The sequence below is a fragment of the Myxocyprinus asiaticus genome, chromosome 33 (genome assembly GCF_019703515.2).
Source record: "Myxocyprinus asiaticus isolate MX2 ecotype Aquarium Trade chromosome 33, UBuf_Myxa_2, whole genome shotgun sequence".
NCBI classification, from domain to species: Eukaryota; Metazoa; Chordata; class Actinopteri; order Cypriniformes; family Catostomidae; genus Myxocyprinus; species Myxocyprinus asiaticus.
The window spans coordinates 13,017,948-13,040,032 of NC_059376.1; the positions used below are offsets into that span (position 1 = coordinate 13,017,948).

Consider the following 22,085-nt stretch of genomic DNA (forward strand, 5'->3'; position numbering starts at 1 on the left):
CCTAAACAAAATTTTTATGAGTGGGCCCCTGTCCTCTGGGACCAAAAAGTAGGGTTACGGATGTGCAAAACTACCAACTTTCTGCGTTATTATAGATTATTATCCTTAACACCGACTATTCATTCAAACAACCGACCGACTAGTCGATGTTAAGGATAATAATGTATAATTAGGCTCTGTTATGCTCACATGAGAGAAATACGAATGCTAAGCACAGCACTTCAACTTGGTAACTAACGGATCACAAAAATACAGGCTAAATAACTATAACATCTTACTGTACAAAATGTTCAAAGTAAGAGAAGCAAGAAATAAGAAAGGCTCCAATACAGAGCGGCACATCCTGAATGCAGAATGATGCCCTTCAATGTAACTGGAGTGCTTCAGGGTGATCCTCTCTGCACATTTAAAAGTGCAAAACTACAAGACAATATACAGGTAAAGATCTACTTCACAACATCAAGCAGTTTAAACATTTATTTTTACTGCAACTATTTATTTAAGCAGTGTCAGACAGATTCAGTAAATGACTTTAATGTATCCAAAACACCTCATACATATGGGAACATTACTCATGTCCGATAGAGATAGTCTTGTAATGTATTGTTGATGCAGCGCTTTGATGGCTGAAACAGAAGTGGTGTATAAATGGACTAAACTTAAAGAATTAAAGAGATTAAACTTCTTGCAGGTTTTACTGTGCTGACTTTTATTCACTTTTAAGTACAGCAAGCTATAATCAAGCAAACACTTCAAGAAGTTGGGTCTCAAGTAATTTGAGAACTGCATCTCCCATTAAAACCATCACCACTAAAAACATTAATGTTGGTAATCGACCTCACTAATATTCGCAACTATTCAGTTGTTGGACAACTAGTCGATTAGTCGAACACCGTGGCACATCCTTATCGCGGACAGTAAATAATGATGAAGGCTGTGTGTCCAAACAAATTCTACAACATTTTGGTGTAAAATCATCTGTCGCTTTGTAAAAGCAAGCCAAATTAGACGCCAATATGGACAGGTTGTGTGACATGCCCTCATCCTCGAAAACAATGAACAAAACTATGCAAGGTAAAAGAAAATGAGCCAGACTACATTACAGAGAGCATGAAACCATCGAAATTCAAGAGCCATTTAGAAACCAAAATGGTAAATTTTCCATTTAACAGCCTTTATCATCTAGTCATAGTAATATTAATACATTTAACATTTTTGAATTTAGGACAGTTTTGTTAATTTTTATATGAGAAAAAAATGTCACAAGTGGAACCACTAAATTTCCCAGTTGTCCCCCCAGCAACAGCCCTGGTTCCCCACACAATCTATCTCTTTTTACATGAACCAGTACTCAGAGACGTAAAAAGTATTTAGAAATTATACGTAAGTGAAAGTATGGGTACTGACAAAATTTTTTACTCAATTAAAAATCCAAGTATCTAGACAAAAACATACTTTTTTTTCTTTTTGATTTTCTCCCCAATTTGGAATGCTCAATTCCCAATTTGCTCTAAGTCCTTGTGGTGGCGTAGTGACTCCGACCTCAATCCGGGTGGCAGAGGAAGAATCTCAGTTGCCTCCGCGTCTGAGACAGTCAATCTGCGCATCTTATCACGTGGCTTGTTGAGCGCGTTACCGCAGAGACATGTGGAGGCTTCGCGCTATTCTCCGCGGCATCCACGCACAACTCACCACGCGTCCCTCCGAGAGCGAGAACCACATTATAGCAACCACGAGGAGGTTACCCCATGTGACTCAACCCTCCCTAGCAACTGGGCCAATTTGGTTGCTTAGGAGACCTGGCTGGAGTCACTCGAACTCGCGACTCCAGGGGTGGTAGACAGCATCTTTACTCAGTGAGCTACCCAGGCCCCAGCCAAAAACATACTTAAGTAAAAAGTAAAAAGGTAATGACATTTAATTGTATTTAAGTGTTAAAAAAAGTAAAAAGTAACTTTTTCCTAGCTAGAATGAAATAGAGGAGATTGTGCTGTTGAGAGGATGCTGTTAAATTTGTTAAATTAAAAATTACATAAATTGGTTTAAGTCGCCTTTTTACTGTCTCTGACAACTGTCATATTTCTCCTCCAGTGGCATTCGCAACCTGGTCATGGAATCATGTTACAATAACTACATTTTTGCAAAATTATTTTTATGTGGCCTGTTGTAAGTAACATGGCAATTTCCTGGTGAAATGAGCACTAGAGGTGCTAAAACAATCACTTTTATCCCCTTTCACTCAAATCACGAGTTAAACAGCAGATTATCAATTCTTAAACACGTTTCGCTCTGTTCCTCTTATGACATCTAAACACTTTTACTATAGCGCATGACTCATTTTAATGTTTGTATTACATATTTAACTACATTTACAAGCGTGTTTAAGTGTGATCAAATTGCTCGGTAGTTCAACTGACAGAGTGCTGCATATGCGATACAAAGGATGAGGGTATGAGTTCTGAAGAGCACGCAAGTTAACATGTAAGCCGAAAGTGTCATAGAAGCACCACAAAATGATGCAACTGTGTTTTTCATCTCACATTTGCTTTATCTGACACTATCGGTTAGGTTCAGGTTTAGGGTTGGGAGGTCGGTTTTGTTGATTTACTATTAACCTTTAAAACCTCATCTGTTTGGGAGAACATTTCACTCGCTTTTAGCGCCACACAGTGGACATCTCACTTCGGAAATGCCCTGAGACATGTAATGAAGCACAATTTTATTTGGCAAAAACATTGCCACAGTCATACAGTGTTCGTTGTTTGGGAGAAGGCAATCACGAATCACGATGTCAGAGCACCCAGCCCCTTGAGACATAAAGATAAGCTTTTAAGAAAGTTAGTAATGTTGCTGGTTTTGTGAATTGTTTGAGGTTTGCTTCTAAAACTTACTGCTGAGCAGATGGAAGAATTCAATCAAATTCTTCAAAATCAAAATAAAATTTATATTTACACAGATTCCATTATTTTTATTATCATTACTGGTTTTATAGTTATTATTATAATGAACAGTTGCCTAACAACAACAATACAAATTCAGCGCAAATTTATAGACATTAAATATGGTAAATGACATACACATTTAATTATAAAAGCCTTTTGTTTATATATATATATGCAAAGTGAATGATCATTTTTGACTTCATAACTGTCAAATCTGTAAAAGTAGCAGGTGTTTAGAATAAAGTTTAGGACAAAAACTGTCAGTGTTTCTCATGGTTGGGCGGACACATACGGTCTAGTCGCACAAATATTTCAACGTGACCAAAGCTCAAATCAGATCCGAAATTCCACCTCTGCAGATGGTCAGAACTCCACACAGCCACTGTGGACCTCTGGTCTGTCATCTGTCATTTTTCGGATGCAGTACTTTTCAAGTTTAAAAAAAAAAATTTGTAAGGAGTGAAAAGTACTATATTTCATTTGGAAATGTAATTAAGTAAAAGTACAAGTATTCCGTTTAAATTGCACTTGAGTACAAATCCCAAAAAATAATACTTAAGTATAATACTTAAGTATTTTTACTCAACTACTTCATAACCCTGCCAGAACTGCAGTTGATGCAATGCAATGTGACTAGGTTATGAATATCTATTGAGTGTTTTTACAGTTAATGGAGGTATTAACGATTCAAAGTTGTGCTACATGCATAGCAAGTACTTTTCTTCTGTCTGTAACCCCCATAACTGAGCTATGGTTACAATCTCTAGAAGATCTCGCTAAACAGGCTCCAGATTGAGCAGTCAAAACAGTTGACATCAGCATCATTACCATCAGCAGAACATTAGTCTCAGATAACAATATTCCCTCTCCCCCCCAGAGCAGCATGTCATATGCCTTCTAAGTTCAAATAGTTTGGGTCAGTCTTACCTCAAGTGCAAACAAAGGCAAATTCCTCTGCAACAGGTTCAACCCTTTTTGGAACAACAACAGAGCCAACAGTGACAACACACATCTAAAACACACACACACACACACTCGGAGGCTCATACACCTCTCTGTCGAGTCTCGACGACACATAAGAAAGTTGAGGGTTTCAGTCTGAAAGGTGTGAGTTTGGGTTACCAGTATTGGTTGACAGCAGAACAGGGGTGTGGCCTACAGATTGTGACATTTTATTATTGGTTGAGCAAAAAGTGGGTGGAGCAAATGGCTGTGTGGAAGACTGAGAGGGGTGGGGGCCAATTAGGGGCAGAAATTATATAATCCTTTTCTAGAAAGTGAGAGGATGGAGGAGGGAAAGAAAGAAAGAAAGAGAAAGAGGCCAGTCAGACAGACAGAATAGGAGGAGGAGGAACAAAAAAAGATGGCAAGAAAGAGAAAAAAGAAGGAAGGATGGATGGATGGATGGAGGGAGGGAGGGAAATAAAAGAAAAAAGGAAAGGAACAAAGGATGAAAGAAAGAAAGAGAGGGAAAAAATAAAGGAGGGAAAAAAATATGCAAGAAAGAGAAAAAAGGAAGAAAGGAAATAAGGAAAAAGAAGGAAAGGAACAAAGAAAGAAAGTAGAAAGAAAGAATGAGAGGAAAAAAGAAAAAGACAGACAGACATAAGAGGATAGAAAGAAGGAGGGTCAAAAAGAAAAGATGGCAAGAAAGAGAAAAAAGATGGAAGGAAATGAAAGAAAGACAAAAGGAATGAGGGAAGGAAAGAAAAGAAAGAGTGTTTGTTGAAGAGTTTGTGTATGTGTGAATACCTGCGTCGTGGGGAGATGGACAGCTCTCTGTCAATGGGACTGTGTGGTGAGTATCGTCCAGGAGGAGTTGGAGTCCGACTGGACACCGAGTTACTGCGGAAATCCACAGAAGAAATATCCTGCAGAACACATACACATAACATTACAACAACAAATGAGTGGGTCCTTGAACTTAAGTTAAAAACTAAATGTCAGAGCTGCCCTTTGCTTACAATGACAGCTAATGGTGACCATGGCTGATTGTCAAGAATTTCAGTGAATAACAACTTCAGTTCCTAACAAAAAGCCATCATGTGGATTAAGAACACTTGGTTTAAGTTGTATTGACTACTTTCAAGATGATTTCATGGCGCTTTGTTGTCCTTTTGGAGCTTCACAGCCCCTGGTACCCCATCCACTTTCACTGTATGAAAGTATCGGTGTCTGTGTTTAGCAGATGTCTGAAACATGCCAAGATATTCCCACTGTCTAAAACCCCATGCAGAGGCACATGTAGTTACTTAGCGATGGTTAAAGGGATAGTTCACCCCAAAATGAAATATTCTCTAAAAATCTTCATTTGTATTTAGCAGAAGAAAGTCATACACATCTGGGATGGCATGAGGGTGAGTAAATGATGACAGAATTTTCATTTTTGGGTGAACTTTTCCTTTAAGCAACCATATGTATATGTTTGTACAGTCTAAAGGCTAAAAATATTGCCACCCTTGTTTATTTTATTTTTTTTAAAACCAATGAAGATCTCTAAAAATAGGATTTGAAAGAAGGCACCTGAGAGAATTTGATCAGTTTGCAAAATAACGGTGGAGTAAACTGTCAGCAAAGTGCAGGAATGCCACTGGTGGCTATAGGAATCACTGTATTACAATTACATTGTCTAACGGCAGTGCAACAAAATATTAAATCTAGACCATTTAGGATTTCTGTGTTTATATGCAAAGATTAAGAAATTAATTAGATTTTTTTTCTCCACTCCACTGGATCCAATGACATGCATGTGTAGATATCACAAATTGTTTTCATTTCAGCAATGTTCTGGAACAAATGTGGCCTGATATTTTTGGCCACAACTGTTCAGCTACACCAACTACTAAGCGGCGCATAAAATCAAGCATACAGCCATGCAATCAGCTTACACAAACAGTAGAATCCGAGCCTTTTTTTGTTCCAGCAGGACAATGCCCTTGTGCATAAAGTGATATCCACAAAAAATGGCTTCATGATTCTGGTGAGAACTTGAACTTGACTGGCCTGCACAAAGCCAAGACCTGAACCTCACTGAACACCTTTGGAATGAATTGGAACACAGATTGTGAGCCAGACCCTTCGCCCAACATCATTGCTTGTCCAGACTGATGCTTTTGGGTGTGAATGGGAAAAAAAGCCCCACAGCCATGTTCTAAAACATCTAGTGGAAAACATTCTCAGAAGAGCAGAAGTTGTTCAGGAGGAGCAAAACATTATAAATGCCAATTGTTTTGAAGTCATATGTTCAGCAAGCACATACTGTATGAGTTTGGTGTTCAGATGTCCACATAGTTTTGTCCATGTAGTGTATGCACGTACACACAGCAGTATTGCAGAGGCAAATTCCTCAAGGGTTCCTCACTGAACTTCTTTTTAAAGACCCAAAATAATAAACAGACACAGACAGACAGAAGGGGAGAAAGATAACAAAACAGAGCAGGTGGGAGAAAATAACGGTCAGATGCTTATAAGACACATTCATGGCTTTCAATACACGCTAAATCATACGAAGAAATTTTCATCCCAAGATAAAAAAATTGATTTCTAATTCTGACTCAAGCTGGAAGTACGCGGATCTGTCATCGTCTCAGCTGGTCTTAGTGTCTGGATTATCTTTGACTGTGATCTTCATGGGAATCTTGGCTGTGGAGACTCTAAATACAACCAATTTCACGTTTAATCCAAATCTACACGAAGAGGGATTGTAACGAGTGCCTTTCATGCTAGTTTTGGGAGCTGTCAAAGGAATAGTTTGGCGAAAAATTTATTCATCATGCCATTCCATGACTTTCTTTGTTCTGTGGAACACAAACGAGAAATTTTGAAGAATGTATTGGCCACTCTTTGACTTTTAAGCTTCAAAAATGATGCAAAAGCACCATTACGGCATCGTAAAAGTAGTCCATACAACTTGTGCACTCTAAAGTCTTCTTTAGTCATTTGATAGTTTGAGACAGACAAAAATTTAAGTTGTTATGAGCTAATAACTCCAGAATCCCTGCAACCAGATCACAGGATCGAACGAGAACCACATCAGTGCTCTTTGTAAGCGAATCATTCAGAACAGTTTTGTGAACCAAATCAACTGATTAATTGAAGATCTGACGCAGAATGATTTGTTCACAAACCAGACAATCGCTACTTTTCTCATGAACTTGCCAAAAAGAGCAAATATAGATGTCAAGATAACAAACTTTGGTCTGATCCTCACACAAAGGTATCATTTGACTTCAGAAGACTTAGTATATAGTAAATATGTTGTATGAATCTCTTTCTTACATTATTATGGAGCTTGAAATGGAAGCTCCAGTCCCCATTTATTTTAATTGTATGGAAATTAAGTATTCTCATTTCATGTTCTATGAAATAAAGTCATACAGGTTTGGAAAGACAAAAGGGTGAGTAAACAACAATTTCAGGATTTTGATTTTTAGGTGAACTATGCCGGCTTTAAAGGCTGTTTCTTGCTGGAAGTGTTTGCTGAGAGAGATACATGAGAGGAATGGAGAAGGCATGTTCACATATGTTTGGCACTAATACTGATGGATGTCATCCTGGGCAGCTCTTCTGACAACAGCTGTACAAAATTCCCTCTTCATGCTCTTAAACAGCAAAGGCTGTTCCCAAGTCATCATGAAATGACAACTTCCACCTGGGGGTTTTTGGCTCCAACCATCAAATTTATGAAAGTGCAGCCAAGAGCATTTCCACCCACTTAAAGCAATTATCGACCGCTGTGCTGATCAGTTTGATTGCTTGGAAGTTGTTTTGGAAAAGACTAAAGCCAATTCACCAGGGAATGTTGCACATCTGAATTCAAAACAAGTTCCCCAATCGTATTCAGCAAATATGAGTACGGGTATGTCAAAGAACCAAACGTCAGCGGGGGAAACCAGTCAGAGAGATGTACTGTGTGATAAGTATCTGACCACTAGATGGAGACAGATACAAGTTTAAATAACAGGATGAAGGAAGAGGAAACAGTGTTCACCTTAAGTGTTTTTTCTATAAGCATTGTTATGGTTCTTGTGAGTGATTCACTTATTCACTTATTTTCTCTGCCAAAATATGAACATGTTTATTTAGATCAACTTTTAAGAACGAAAGTGCCTATTTGTCCTTTCTCCAAACAAACCATTAGAACATTGCGTATAGTCTAAACTTTTGCTGGATGGCAGCGATGGAGTCCAGGCAGGAGTCCTTTTAAAAAGATGTTCATGGAAAAGTTTATGAGTGCTCTTTTGTGTACTTGTGCTTGTCTGTCATAATTTGGGAACTGCTTTGACACCGCAGTACATTCTTCTAATATTACACACAAACACACACACACACAAATAGAGTACATACACATTTATGTAGTCTTAGGTGGTCACATTGCTAGTCTTAGGTGGTCCTGTACAGGCTGGTCCAGATTTGCTGATTTTAGAAGAGTTTTGACCAGGTTAGCAAACCATCTTTCTGACCTGCTAAACCAATTTAACACCAACTTGACCAGGTCAGGAGACCAGCTTGACCATCTTAATCTTTTTGGCAGGGGACGTGTGTGTATTTCAGCATGTTTGTAACCATTTTTAATTGTCCAGTGATTCTTGCTGAAAACAATGAGTCATCATGAATGAAAACCCTTGTTTCTTGACACAAGCTGACAAGATTGGCATAGACAGGGAGTTTCCCTTGCCTGTGCCCAATCTCAAATCTCAGGCAATACACAGTGCCTAGGGCTTTTCCAACACAAATTGAACTAAGCAGGGCATACATGGTTTTGAATTTTGATGCAACATTCCCCAATGAGGTAATGGAGAAATTATTTAACAGAGAGAACAGTAAGAGAAAGAACTAGATTTTTACATTTTATGAAGAAAATGCAGTTGTGCTTGCCCATGCAAAACTCGACGCCATGATGCTCAAGGTGCTTAGAGTGGTTTTCAGGAATTTTCCAGGTCTTAAGTTTATGCAGATGAAAAGACCACCCCCAAACCCTGTTTTACACAAATCAGCCTACTGAGAGCCTGGAGCAGTAACTCACTGAGCTGGCACGGCTCTAGCCTGCTTCCAGATGCAGTACCCATCAACAGCACTCAGTTAAGATCTAGAGAAGCTTGCCAGGAATGCAGTCGCACCCAAACAAAAGCAACATGAGAGAAAAACAACACACTCAGACGTGGGGAAGGTAGAAGAAATTAAAAGGCCATCGTGCAATGTTGCCATTCCATTAATTGACTTGAAATTTACCCTGGCTAACCACTAAAATGGAGCGCAAACCCAAATAGGTAAATCGCTGCTGTGCTTGACCATTTATAGAGTTGGCGAAATGTTGTTTTACTCTGGAATGGGTGCATTCCCTTCTTGCCCTGTGTGTGTGTGTGTGTGTGCGCGCGAGGATGTAAGCTGTGTTTGTGTTGGACTGAGGCTATGAGAAGGAAAGGAAGTCAATATGCAATCACAGGATTTTCTTCATACCCCAAACACACACACACTCAAGCCTTTCCTCGGGTTGGCACAGTTCAGAGCACCTGATTAGCTTTCATCCTAACTGTAATCAGTGCGTCTAAACACCCCCAGGATAGCACAGTACATACACAAACATTCACTCGCACACTTGGAATTCTACACAATATCGATTCTGACCAGGGCACACATTTTACTGGTCAGGTAAGTCAAGAATTCTGTAAACTTCTGCAGGTTCAGTGGTAATTCCATTGTCTAGGACAGGTCAGGCATGGTAGAAAGGGTTAACCATGCTCTATAAACATGACTGGTAAATATGGGCTATCATGGGTAGATGCTCTTACATTAGTTTCATTAGTATCTGTTCAGCTAATAAAGACCTGGGCTGAGTTTTTTTTATTTTTTTTTAGGTTATCACAAGTCGACCAATGTCGTTACAGGATTCTGTTTTGATGTATTGGATGGTTTTGACTAAGGCTATACAAAAGGGTTCAAAATGGGTTAAGGATGAATGGATAGTCACCCTAGACAGGGAACATTACATTTTAACTTTATTAGTGACTCGATTTCTGCTGTAAAAATATTAGGATAGACTAAATGGATAAATTAGTTATATAATTTAGCACAAAACTGAAATTGATTGAGACTGGAATTGCTGTAGGACATGAGGAAGAACCTGGTTTTAAAGGGGTATGTCACCCAAAAATGGAAATTCTCTCATAATTTACTCATAACATGCCAGATGTGTATGACTTTTTTTCTTCAACAGAACACAAACGAAGATTTTACAAAGAATATCTCAGCTCTGAAGGTCCATACAATGCAAGTGAAGCTTGTGGAACTATAAAGGTCTGATCACCAGTAAACAGCAAGAACACTTAAGAGAACAGATTTTTACGCAACAGATTTGAGCCACTTTCAAATGTGGTTTTAAATCAGATGCATATCCGATATACGTATCTGGACATCTGACCTAAGTCTAAACACTTGTATGTGATTCTCCTCGTATTTCTGACATTAATATCCGTTGAAACTGAATTTTTGTTTATCTCTGTGCATGTAAAAACATTATTCTGGAAATACGAGATCAAGCAACTGTGAAATGTCAAGCACACATTTGCAGCGAGGAGACATTTCAAACTTGAAATGAAATGAGCATAAATCAATATACAAACGGATGTGGCACCGCAAGTTTAACAGAAAGTTTTACGTTTAGCTTTAGTTTATCCCTAATCACATGTACAGGAATATTCTAAACAGACATACACTCTATGGAGCATGTTAACTTCTTTTTGGAATGAAGTATTAACCAGTATAATTAATTACATTTATCAGTGACGACAGACAGCCAATTGTGAAATCATCAATTGATATGGCTAAGGTTGGTCAATGAAGGTTTGCATGTGAGTCATCTTTGAGTCGTTGAAGAATTAATTGTATGCAATTCTTGTTATTTTTAATAGATATTTCAAAGAACAATGGCTTGTAAAATAATGTCATGTTCATTGCTGTTAATCATTTATTTGGAGTGGACTACTACTTCAACTATGCTAAATAGTGCTGACATATGCTGACTGACAGCCTGGAGTGTCTCTGTTATATCTTAAGTGAATGTAAACAGGCAAAGAAAAGAAAATATTGGACATGGTCTGTGTATTCATCCTTACAGTGAAAATGTCTTAGTGACCTCATGATTAAGACATGGCGGGTGGGCTAAAATTATCTTACACCACACAACAGTTTAGTCACCAGATCAGAAGGAAAAAAGTATAAACAAGGAGAATATGGTCACAATGGTATTTGTTAAAGTCCAATTTCAACAAGGACATGAAACTACATTTGTTTTTCCAAAAGAGCAGAGACTCATGTGTTTCTCTTTTGTTTTCACAGGTGGACGACGTCATTCAAGAAAATCACTGAGAGGCTTAAGCCTTACCATACAGAGGACACTTCGTGATGACAACCACTGGCAGACCAAAGAATGGAACTGTCCAATGGGAACAATCAAGACTTTGTAAAATGGGTGTTTGTATTTCATGAATTGAGCCATTCTGAGCCACAAATTTCTCAATAATTAGACGAAGCTTGTAACGGGTAAAGGATGGGCAAGGAGGAGGCGGGAACTGGCAGAACAGTCAACATAACTTTAATGACATAAACTTAAACATAACATAAAACACAGACAGAACTGGCATCCCCGGCTCCTCTTTATCCCTCTACAAAGCTGAATTTGTAATGGGTTTTACATACAATTGAAAGATTCATGGGTGAAAGGAAACATGGTTAAAATTGTTTGAGGAATTTTTGTTTGTTCTTAATCACACAGGAGTGCTGAAATTACTTCAAATAACTGTCATACACAATTTAAATCTAAGTAAAAAAGTTAATAATTAAAAAAGAAAAAAAATTTCCATTTAAAATCAGGTCAATGGATGATTTTTAATTATCACACTGAATAATATGAATAAAGTTAACATGATGTCCTAGTTTATTGTGTTGGTTTTCCTACCAACTGTTAATTCAGATCTAGCATACCATGTGTTTGAAACTAAATACCTTTTTCGGAAAGACACGAAAAATGACTAAAAATTCTACAGAATAATAGATCAAAATATTTGTTTGACAAATTATTCAACAAGCACAAAGGATAAAGTGACATTTTAAATAAACATCAACATTTTCAATGCTTTAACAAGTTTGTGAAGGTAATATAACTAAAGTAAAAACTTAATGAATGAAAACGTGCATGGTTTGATCTCAAGCTCAGTTTAGAAGGCAGCGCTGCAATCTCCATTTATTGAGCACGTTTCAGAAATCTGAGCTTGTCAAGATTAATACTAACTTAGATACTATATCATACACATTTTCCAATTTTTAAATGATCATGTTAATGTTTAAAACATTTGAGCGAATTATCAAGAACATGCATCTGTATCTCAATCACTGCTCAAGCAGGTGAGCAGGCAGTGATTTCTTTCTAAAACAAAGTGAACACAAGCATGGACTGTTGTGTAGGGCTGGGATATCATCACAATGATTTCGCTGGCAATATAAAATGAAGCATTATTGTGATTATCACTGATTTTATCAGTGGCCAACTTGATTTTCTAAAGAGCGCATGTTTAGACTTATTTCACATTCCTTTGGGGCTGCATAATTAGTCAAAATATCAAAATCGTGAGATAGTCGTGTGACATTTTGTGGCATTGGTGCAGTAAAGGCTTCTTTCTGGCAACTCGACCATGCAGCTAATTTTTGTTCAAGTATCGTCGTATTGTGCTCCTTGAAACAACCAGAGCAGCCTGTATTTCTCCTGAGGTTCCCTGTGGGTTTTTCTTTGTATCCCGAAAAATTCTTCTGGCAGTTGTGGCTGAAATATTTCTTGGTCTACCTGTCCTTGGCTTGGTATCAAGAAATCTCCGAATTTTCCACTTCTTAATAATTGATTGAACATTACTGACTGGCATTTTCAAGGCTTTGGATATCTTTTTATATCCTTTTCCATCTTTATAAAGTTCCATTATCTTGTTACACAGGTCTTTTGACAGTTCTTTTCTGCTCCCCATGGCTCAGTATCTAGCCTGCTCAGTGCATCCATGTGAGAGCTAACAAACTCATTGACTATTTATACACAGATGCTAACTGCAGTTTAAAAAGCCACAGGTGTGGGAAATTAACCTTTAATTGCCATTTAAACCTGTGTGTGTCACATTGTGTGTCTGTGACAAGGCCAAACATTCAAGGGTATGTAAACTTTTGATCAGGGCCATTTGGGTGATTTCTGTTATCATTATGATTTAAAAAGGAGCCAAACAACTATGTGATAAGAAATGGCTTCATATGATCACTATACTTAAATAAAAGACAGTTTTTTTGCATTATCAGTCATATTTTCAAAATCTATGCCAAAATTTCACAATTTCTGCCATGTTATGCAAACTTTTGAGCACAACTGTATATAACAACAACAACTAGGTGCTACTAGTTACAAATCAAAAAGAGAAATGGAAAATGCACACAGCAGTCACGCTTGGGTCTCAGGTTAAAGATGCCTTTTTTAGGTAGCTGATTATGCCTGGATTGATAAATTGCTGTTCACAAGCACTGTGTGCTACCACAGAAATTGTTCTCAACCACATTATGATTCATGACACTTGCCTATCTACAACAGTACTGATTCTACTGATCAGTTCGCTCTTAACTTGAAGCCTGAAGGAACATTACCCAGGAGCATTGAGGGAAATAGTGACATAGACAATTCAATACCAAAGGTGCATCTCCAATTTTCCAAATGTAACAAGACTCTTCTCACGATGTTGAATGAAACACTTATTGCTCCTAATGGCACACACTTTGTTTGTGGTGATAAAGCTTATCCATTCCTTATTATTTAGTGTTATTTGGCTTACAATAGTGGAGATTTATAGTAAAAAATCACTTAAATTTGTATCTGTTTCTCACCCACACTTTTCCTATCACTTCTCAATATATAGATTTAACCACTTGAGTCATATGGATTACTTTTATGCTGCCTTATGTGCTTTTTGGAGCTCAAAGTTCTGGTCACCGTTCACTTACATTGTATGGACCTACAGAGCTGAACATTTTTTTTTTTCTAAAAATCTTTGTGTTCACCAGAAGAAAGTAAGTCACACAGGTGAGTAAATGATGAGAGAATTTTCATTTTTGGGTGGACTATTCCTTTAAGACGGGGAAATATAGGCTCTAAAGATCTAATTTGATTTTTTAATGGCAACCTGTGTGTGTGTGCAGCTTCAAGAGAGCAAACATACATCTGTGTTGTGCTTCATTTATGTTGTTCTTTATTTCTTGCATGTTATTTTCTTACATATTTACTCATTTCTTCATATTAATTTTATTTATTAAATTTTACGTATTTCTTTTTTTATTTAGTTTCTTGCCCTTGCAATGCATTATTATTTCTGTTTAATCTTATGTTGTGTGCTGTATTGTCTTCACAAGTTAGAGATAGGGAATCGTCTCCATTTCAAGGCCTTCAACATCACAGGACGATGTTGAGAAGCAGTAATTTTCCATTGTCTTTGCTTGGTAACACTGCTGATCAGACGAAGTCAGACTGAGCATTGAGAAGCACTCAACTAAGAGTATTCTGAAATAATAATGTATAGGAAGAAACAATATAAAAGGGAAAGTAATAAGTTAAATTGAATATATCAGTCAGGGGCGGGGGGGCCTTCGGCACAATTTGCAGCGGTTTTGCAGCCCTCTTCAGCCAGTCACGGCCCATTTGGCATAATGCGGTGGCCCGTTTCAGCTCATCGCCGCCCGTTCGACCCCTTTTCGCAGACAGCCCACCGGGAAAAGTCGCGGTTCTCCCTATGGCCAGTTGACCCCTGACTGCACACACACTCAGGTTGCAATTAAAAACTCAAAATTAGATCTTGAGGTCCATCACTGGCTAATATGATGATGCTTTCAGCTACCAATACGGGTTTAATACTATCAGCTCCATTTAACTAATTTTATTTAAAGGGACAGTTCACCAAAGAAATTTAATTCTGTCATAATTTACTCACCTCATGCCATTCCTAATCCGTCCTTTTTCAGAAAGAAAATCATAACGCCCATTGTGCGTTCATGAGCGCTATGAGAGAATCATGTTCACAGTGGCTTGCATCAAGCTTTAACTTGCATTACTTGGCGCTTAACAACTTAAGAGCCACTGTGAACGAGCTTTTCTCGTGCACTCATGAATGTGCACCGGACAGCGATATTTTTTCTGAAAAGTTCTAGGTTGTTTATAACTAAAACCTATCATATGCCTTCAGAAGTCACCTGGACTGCTTTTATGATACATTTGGGTCCTTTTTTTAAGCTTTAAAGCACAATCAACTGACACTGTATTGAAAAGGCAGAGGGCTACATTCATTAAAACATCTTTTGTGCTCCACAAACGAATGACGGTCGTTTGGGTTTAAAATGACACGATGGTCAGTAAATAATGACAGAATATTATTTTTTAGGTGAACCATTCCTTTAAAACTCTAAGAACTTTAGAGATTTTCACACACACAAGACAGCAGATTCCGCCTGGGCTTGTTCGTCTGCCAACTGATGGTTACACATTTTCCTTCAAAAAGACTGACCACAATAATAACAGAGCTCAGAGTAGCTGAATTTAAGAGACAAAAGGTTTGGAAAAAGAAAGAAAATAAAGAGAAAGGGGAAAAAGTATTTTTCTATGTATTTTTTTTTTTTTAAAGGAATACAATAAAAGGAAAAAGTTGAGGTGTGGTGATGACACTGCCAGTTGTCGCCAAGGTAGTCGTCACAGGCACAGGTTGCATGACATCAGTAAAACGCAGATGACTGATGCGCCCCGAATTTTCCCTGACTTGCATGCAATTACTTTTTTATCATGTTTTCATTTCCCTGGGGCTATATACACTGTGTGAGTGTGCTTTTTATTAGTGATGTGCCATGGGTTTGTTGACGATAATAATGTAAAAACCACACGCATCCTGCAAGGGATTTTGATTTATCACCCCTGCACCATACATGTATGCGAGAACTCACTCCCACACACGAGCTGTAACGTTTCTGTTAGGGGTGGCACGCCCGAATATGTATCAGAGCACGCAGTGTAGCATATGCAGCGGGAAAAATAAACAGTCTGTGCTTTGAGTTTGGGGCACTGGGGTCCAGGGTGCCTGCCGCAGCCAAGACTTCTTAACAATGTATCATGGAGCGGCAGAGAGATCATGTGGAGAAGTGAGGATCTTTTGTTGTATTTGGGATATACAGATGCTTTAGTCAACAATTCTCATATTGAAATGTTTGTGCTGTACCAGGCAACAAATAGTTTTATAGGAGAAATGCATTGTCAGTATTTCACCATTAACAAAGACAGTATTCTAAGGCCCAGCTACAGTACACAGGCTATATTTTTTCTCTTGTGCTTCTGCAAATGAAATAAAACAGTTTTTTGATACCTACGAAGAATTTAGTACAAAATATTCTTCATAACTTAAAGGGATAGTTCTCCTAAAAATGAAAATCTGTCATTATTTACCCACCCTCATTTAGTTCCAAACCTGTATTACTGTCTTCTGTGGAATACAAGGAGGAATTTAGAAGAATGCTGACACTGATGTTTCCCATACAATGAAAGTGAATGGTGATAGAGGCTATCAGTTCCTAATATTCAGTCTAACATGTATGTTTTTGAAACATGGGTGAGTAAAGGACCCAGCACACTCGCACAGAAGTTCTTCATTCGTTCAGAGGTAAAAAGAAGTTCGAAACAGCTTAGCAACGACATACTGTTTCGAACATTCAGACACCAGCCACACCGCTGGGGGAGGCGTTTAGAGGGGCATTTAAATATGAGGACCGAAAGACTACATTTTAAACATGAACTAATATGACATTAATATGTGTCATTAATGACATCATGCCTCATTTTATGTAAAACAAGCTGTTTTAACTACTCAATGACGATTTAAAGTAAGATACATGCAGTGAATAATGTGTAATTTGTCTTGTTTACATTCTGAATTCTTGGAGCTACTGCACTAACACGCTATACACGGCCATAATATGCGCAGATTACATTTTGTTATCGTAATTTATAATGACACTGATACTACTGCAAAGACTGGTGTAAAAAGAGTGTTAATGGGTAGAATACAGACAAAAGAATGATGGGCATATCTTACTTTGGGCAGATGTGTGAATGGCTTTCGGCTGCAGACAGCACATGAGAGAAGCAGCATGTAAAACAAAAGTTAATGGGCATTTAAGAGTATCCGAGTAGATTTGATTCCTTTTGTAGACTAATAATAATAATAAAAAACACATGACATGTTCTTAGAAAATATCTCTACAGGAACGATCGAACAGATGCAGGTAAATTCGCACCCGATCGCTAATGACTCTGCACGTCAGTGTGTTCATGTTGACTGATCTTAAATGATGATAGAATTGTAATTTTAGGGTGAATTATCACTTTTAAACACCCTTCTCACTCTGTTCAACAAACCAATGACTTTTTAAAGAAAACATTTTAAAATGTTCATTTGCTTTAGGAGTAAATATCTCTATAGAGTGGAAAAAAAATAAAAAATGCCAATACAGTCATTTAGATCTACTGACAACCATTTTAAAAATGTATCATTTTGGTTTGCCAAGGTTTTCCACTGCAAGGAAAAAAAAAATCCTCCAAGTGAGATTTCAGCAGTTTATGCAAAATTCCTGATTTTTCTCTCAAGTAAGAAATATGTCATGCTGCACTATTTAGGGATTTGTATTGGGCTAAGCATCTTCATTTTTAAATCATTTTAATATAATTTATCTTGTTGTAGCCCCCTTGGAAAAATTACTCTGGTCTCGTAGTTGAGAAACACTGCTTTAGGCTGAATGGGTGATGAACAAAGGCTCTGCTGAGTGGATGGGCAATAGACATCAGCCCTGTGCTGATTTGGCTAAAATAATGTTCTGTGCTACAGCGTTTGCCAGTCAAGTGGTTAATGCTGCATGACATGAGGGCTGTGCTGCCTACTCGCTGGTTTGACGAGGCATGTTGCCTGTACAGCTGGAGTGCTGACTGCCCCCTCCTGCCATAGATTTGTAAAAGTGAACGTTTCAGTACTGGAACGATTTTGTGATTGAGACCCTAGAAATGGCCGACTCCTTGGTGAGTGCCCAGACTACTAAACTAGAGAGCTGATTGAGACGCCCCTATATATTTGTTCTCTATTTTTGGTGAATGTCAGTGCCAATGGCTAAGAAGTGGCTGGAATTTGTGCCCATCTTGCTAAGTTTGGCTTCTCTGTGCTTCACGGCCAGACACTTTTCCCTGCCAGCAGACATTGAGTGAATACAATAGAGTTTCAGTAGCAGTGCTGCTTGGACCCCTAAAAATATCACTGTACTAATTAAGGGCCAATATCTGCTGAGAGTGTCAGGTTGGCATAATTCATTACAGGCTGCTGAGCTGAAATGTGAAGTTGGCGCTCTCATGTGGGCAGCACTAATAAACTTCCCTTCACCCAAAACCATTGCACTTCTACCCTACTGATGGTTACAGGATAACACTGTGTGTATTTTGTGGTTGTGTGTGAGCAAGTGAAAGCATAAGTAGTTATAGCAGCAAGCGTTGCAAAATTAAAGGAATAATTCACCCAAAAATTAAAACTGTTATAATTTACGCAACCTACTGTTGCTCTATTGTTGTGAGGTTTTCACTGAGTTTGTTTGTCATACTGCAATTGAAAAGTGACTGTCAAGCTTCACAAATAAAAAACAAAAACAAAAAAATCTAAGTAAACTATATGACTCATGCACTATATTCAGATCTTTCGAAAGCTATGCAACTTCTTTGTGTGATGAACCGCACAAAATTTAATTCATTATTCACTCTCAGATAAAAAATCTAATTAAAAAAATGAACGACTTGTAAATCAACTATGGCAGCAAAGTCGATAACATCAAACCTCATTGGTTCTTGCGACATGACATCATCACGTCATGACGTCACGAGACGTGATGAGAACCAATGAAGTTTGACATTACCAACGTAGCCGCCATAGCTGATTTATGGAGTTAATTCATGATTGGATTATATTTGAGAGAAGACTTTGGAAGACTTGGCTTCAGAAAATGTTGAATAGTGACATATCATCATCATATTGATTACTTTTACAGTGATTTAATGATGTTTTTTGTCCTTCACTTGCAATACATACCAAATAAAGCCAGTGAAGACTTCAAAAAAAATTCACCGTCTATTTCATCAGTGGAACAAAGTAATAGGGGTTTAGAGCGACATAAGGAGTACAAAAAAACTAAATGATTAAAATTTTTGGGTAAACTATTCCTTATATAACACATAGGGAGAAAGTGAGTGTGGGGATGACCCAAGAGTCGTTGTGGAATTTGAAAAGATGGGTTGAGAAAGTTTTCCTTTCACATATGGAATTAACACATAAAGGTGGGTAATGTGTAACTCTTTCCCCAGGTGCAAACATGATTTAATACATCTTGGCTAAGCAAATTATGACTTTAAAAATAAAACATTCAAAGAACTGTTACTCCAATACACCAATAATGGTGTATCTGTAAGCTATGGATTAAAATCAGGGTTTCTTTCACCAGTTAGTGGGGAGTGAGCAAGAAACGGAGAATGGCAAACCTGGAATATAGTTGGAGTGGAACGATTACAGAATGCTCAGGCGGGGAAGGGAAACTCTTAAATACTCTTTGTCCATTCCTGTCATTGTATTTGGTAATTATTAATATTTCTAGCTGTCTTGCATACAGCTATACCTCATAATCCAAAGGATATGATCACTAAACTGCAGACCTGTCAAGACTCTGGGATTTCTATCTTCTACTACAGCAGCCTGTCTCCACAACAGTGATGACAAGCCATTTGGTCTCTTACAGACCAATCTTCAAACAGGGGCAGATACAAACCATTTGACGTAAACTCATTCAGGGCTGTGCGATTTGTCTGTTATAAAGAATGCATGTCTGAATACCACATAATCAACATCAGACACAAATTTTCTGCATGTGTAGTCAAACACTTATTAGTCAAGAGACAATGACGTAGAAATTCTGAGCATGTGTTGGCATGCATGCAACTCCAGACACTGTGACACGGTTATGACCCAAAAGTGTCATGAGATGGTAACTGTTATCATGCTTAATGGCAAGGGCACCCATTCATATTCCCTTTTGTATTTCCTTCCATGCAACTGTAACTTCCATGTATTTAAAGTAATTTCAAAATGACCCTACAACTTCAGCAAATAGCCAGAGGATATGCATGCAATGTTCACAAATGCAGACATGATTGAGAAGCTAAGCTGTTTGAAAAAACAATTGAATCTGGGAAAACATGTGAACCAACAGACTTTGAGAGGGATGATTGCTGGTGCCAGCTGTGGTGGTTCTTATAGATCAGAAACGGCTGACCTCCAGAGATTTTTATACCCTACAGTCACAAAAGTTTAAAAAGAATGGTGAGGTAAGCACAAAAACATTCAAAGAGCAGCCATTACGAAGGCAGATGGAAGAATGGCTAGACTCATTTTAAGATGAAGGCCACAAACACATGTATAGACTTGAAGAGCCAGACTTTTGACTATCGGCATAAAGTCTGGTCCACTTTGTAGCTTATTCTGGCCATGAACCTCCTACTTACAGGAATGGGTTGAAGTGGAACCGATGTGCAAAGTGTGTGTTTTTTTTTTGTTTTTTTTATGTATATAAAGCCAGCCAATCAGATCAGCATTTACTTTACATTGGATTCACTTTTAAAGGTGGATTGAGTCATTTTAATCCAATACACTTTGTCAAATTCTGCTAATATCTCTTTGTGGTTCGCTAGCGGTCCATTTTGTGTGTGTGCTGCAAAAACATCCAGTGTTTGTACATAGCCCTGGCTCTGTAAATGGGAAAATAAATAAAGTGGATTGGACCCTATTGCGCGTGCATGAATTTGGGGGGCAGAGCTTCTGAAGGAGCACTGAAGGGAGGGGTGTGTTTGTTTGGCAGTTGAGTTCAAATATCAACAGTCTTTCTCAGAAATTGCTTACTCCACCTTTAACGCTAATATATTTTTTCTTGGATCTGTCTATCATCCAGGTTGTCATTATAGGCCTTTATTACAGTCGATGTGTCATCACATGCGGCTCTGAATAGTAGCATAACCAAACATCCGCCCACAGATCTATCTATGGACGATTGCCAGTTTTATAAATAACTTAAAACAACTTGGATGCACTTGGCAGTAAACATCATCTGTTTAATTGTTCCTCTAACACAGCACTTCTCCATGTGTGTTATCTACCACTTTAATGTGTAACAGTATCTAAGTGAGGCGATTATCAGGGAAAAGTTTTCCTGGACCATGAGGAGCTGCGCACTGTTCAGATGATTAATGTGCTCAACTCCAGTCCGAAGAGACCGTGTTGAAGTCTTTTAATGTTATTGTTTTCACTATTACAGCATGTTCATGTTTACTTTAAATACAATACATTTGTAGACATTTTCATCTCTATGTTTTATTTACAGTGCATTCGGTCGCGACTCATGAGTGAATGGCTCCCAAATCATCACACTCAAACGGTGAGGATATAACTCCACGTTTACATCGATTAAACCTGATATTTTCTGTAAGTGGAATCTGGGATGGAAAGGTTTGTTTATTTGAACATTTTTAAATGGATCTTATAACCTACATGTACATTATAAAAAGTACATGAAAACAATGTGATCGTTATCACTGCTCATACTCCGTACAATATTTACTCTGAAATTAAGGTGTTTTGTGCTGTACTTGGTACAAAATTGGTATTTTAATTCACCAATGTGGCATTCAACTGATCACAAAGTATAGTCAGGACATTACTGATGTAAAAAACAGCACCATCACTATTTGAAAAAAGTCATTTTTGATCAAATCTAGACAGGCCCCATTTCCAGCAGCCATCACTCCAACACCTTATCCTTGAGTAATCATGCTAAATTGTTAATTTGGTTCTAAAAAAAAAACAAAAAAAAAAAAAAAAAATAATCACTTGCCATTATGTCAAACACCGTTGAAAGCTATCTGGTTCGTTAAATTAAGCTTAACATATTTATTTTGTGTTTGTTTTTGAGTTGCCACAGTATGCAATAGACTGGCATGTCTTAAGGTCAATATTA

The 22,085-nt window shown here is 37.9% G+C and overlaps 1 protein-coding gene across 2 annotated transcripts in view; it reads right to left on the reverse strand.

Annotated features, from left to right (window-relative positions):
- LOC127424313 (PDZ and LIM domain protein 2-like) overlaps positions 1-22,085 on the reverse strand; it is a 129,622-nt gene that overhangs the window by 9,651 nt on the left and 97,886 nt on the right. For both annotated transcript variants that reach the window (XM_051669382.1, XM_051669381.1), the window contains exon 7: positions 4,695-4,813. In XM_051669382.1, coding sequence (XP_051525342.1) covers positions 4,695-4,813 — 119 coding nt within the window. The remainder of the gene's footprint in view (positions 1-4,694; positions 4,814-22,085) is intronic.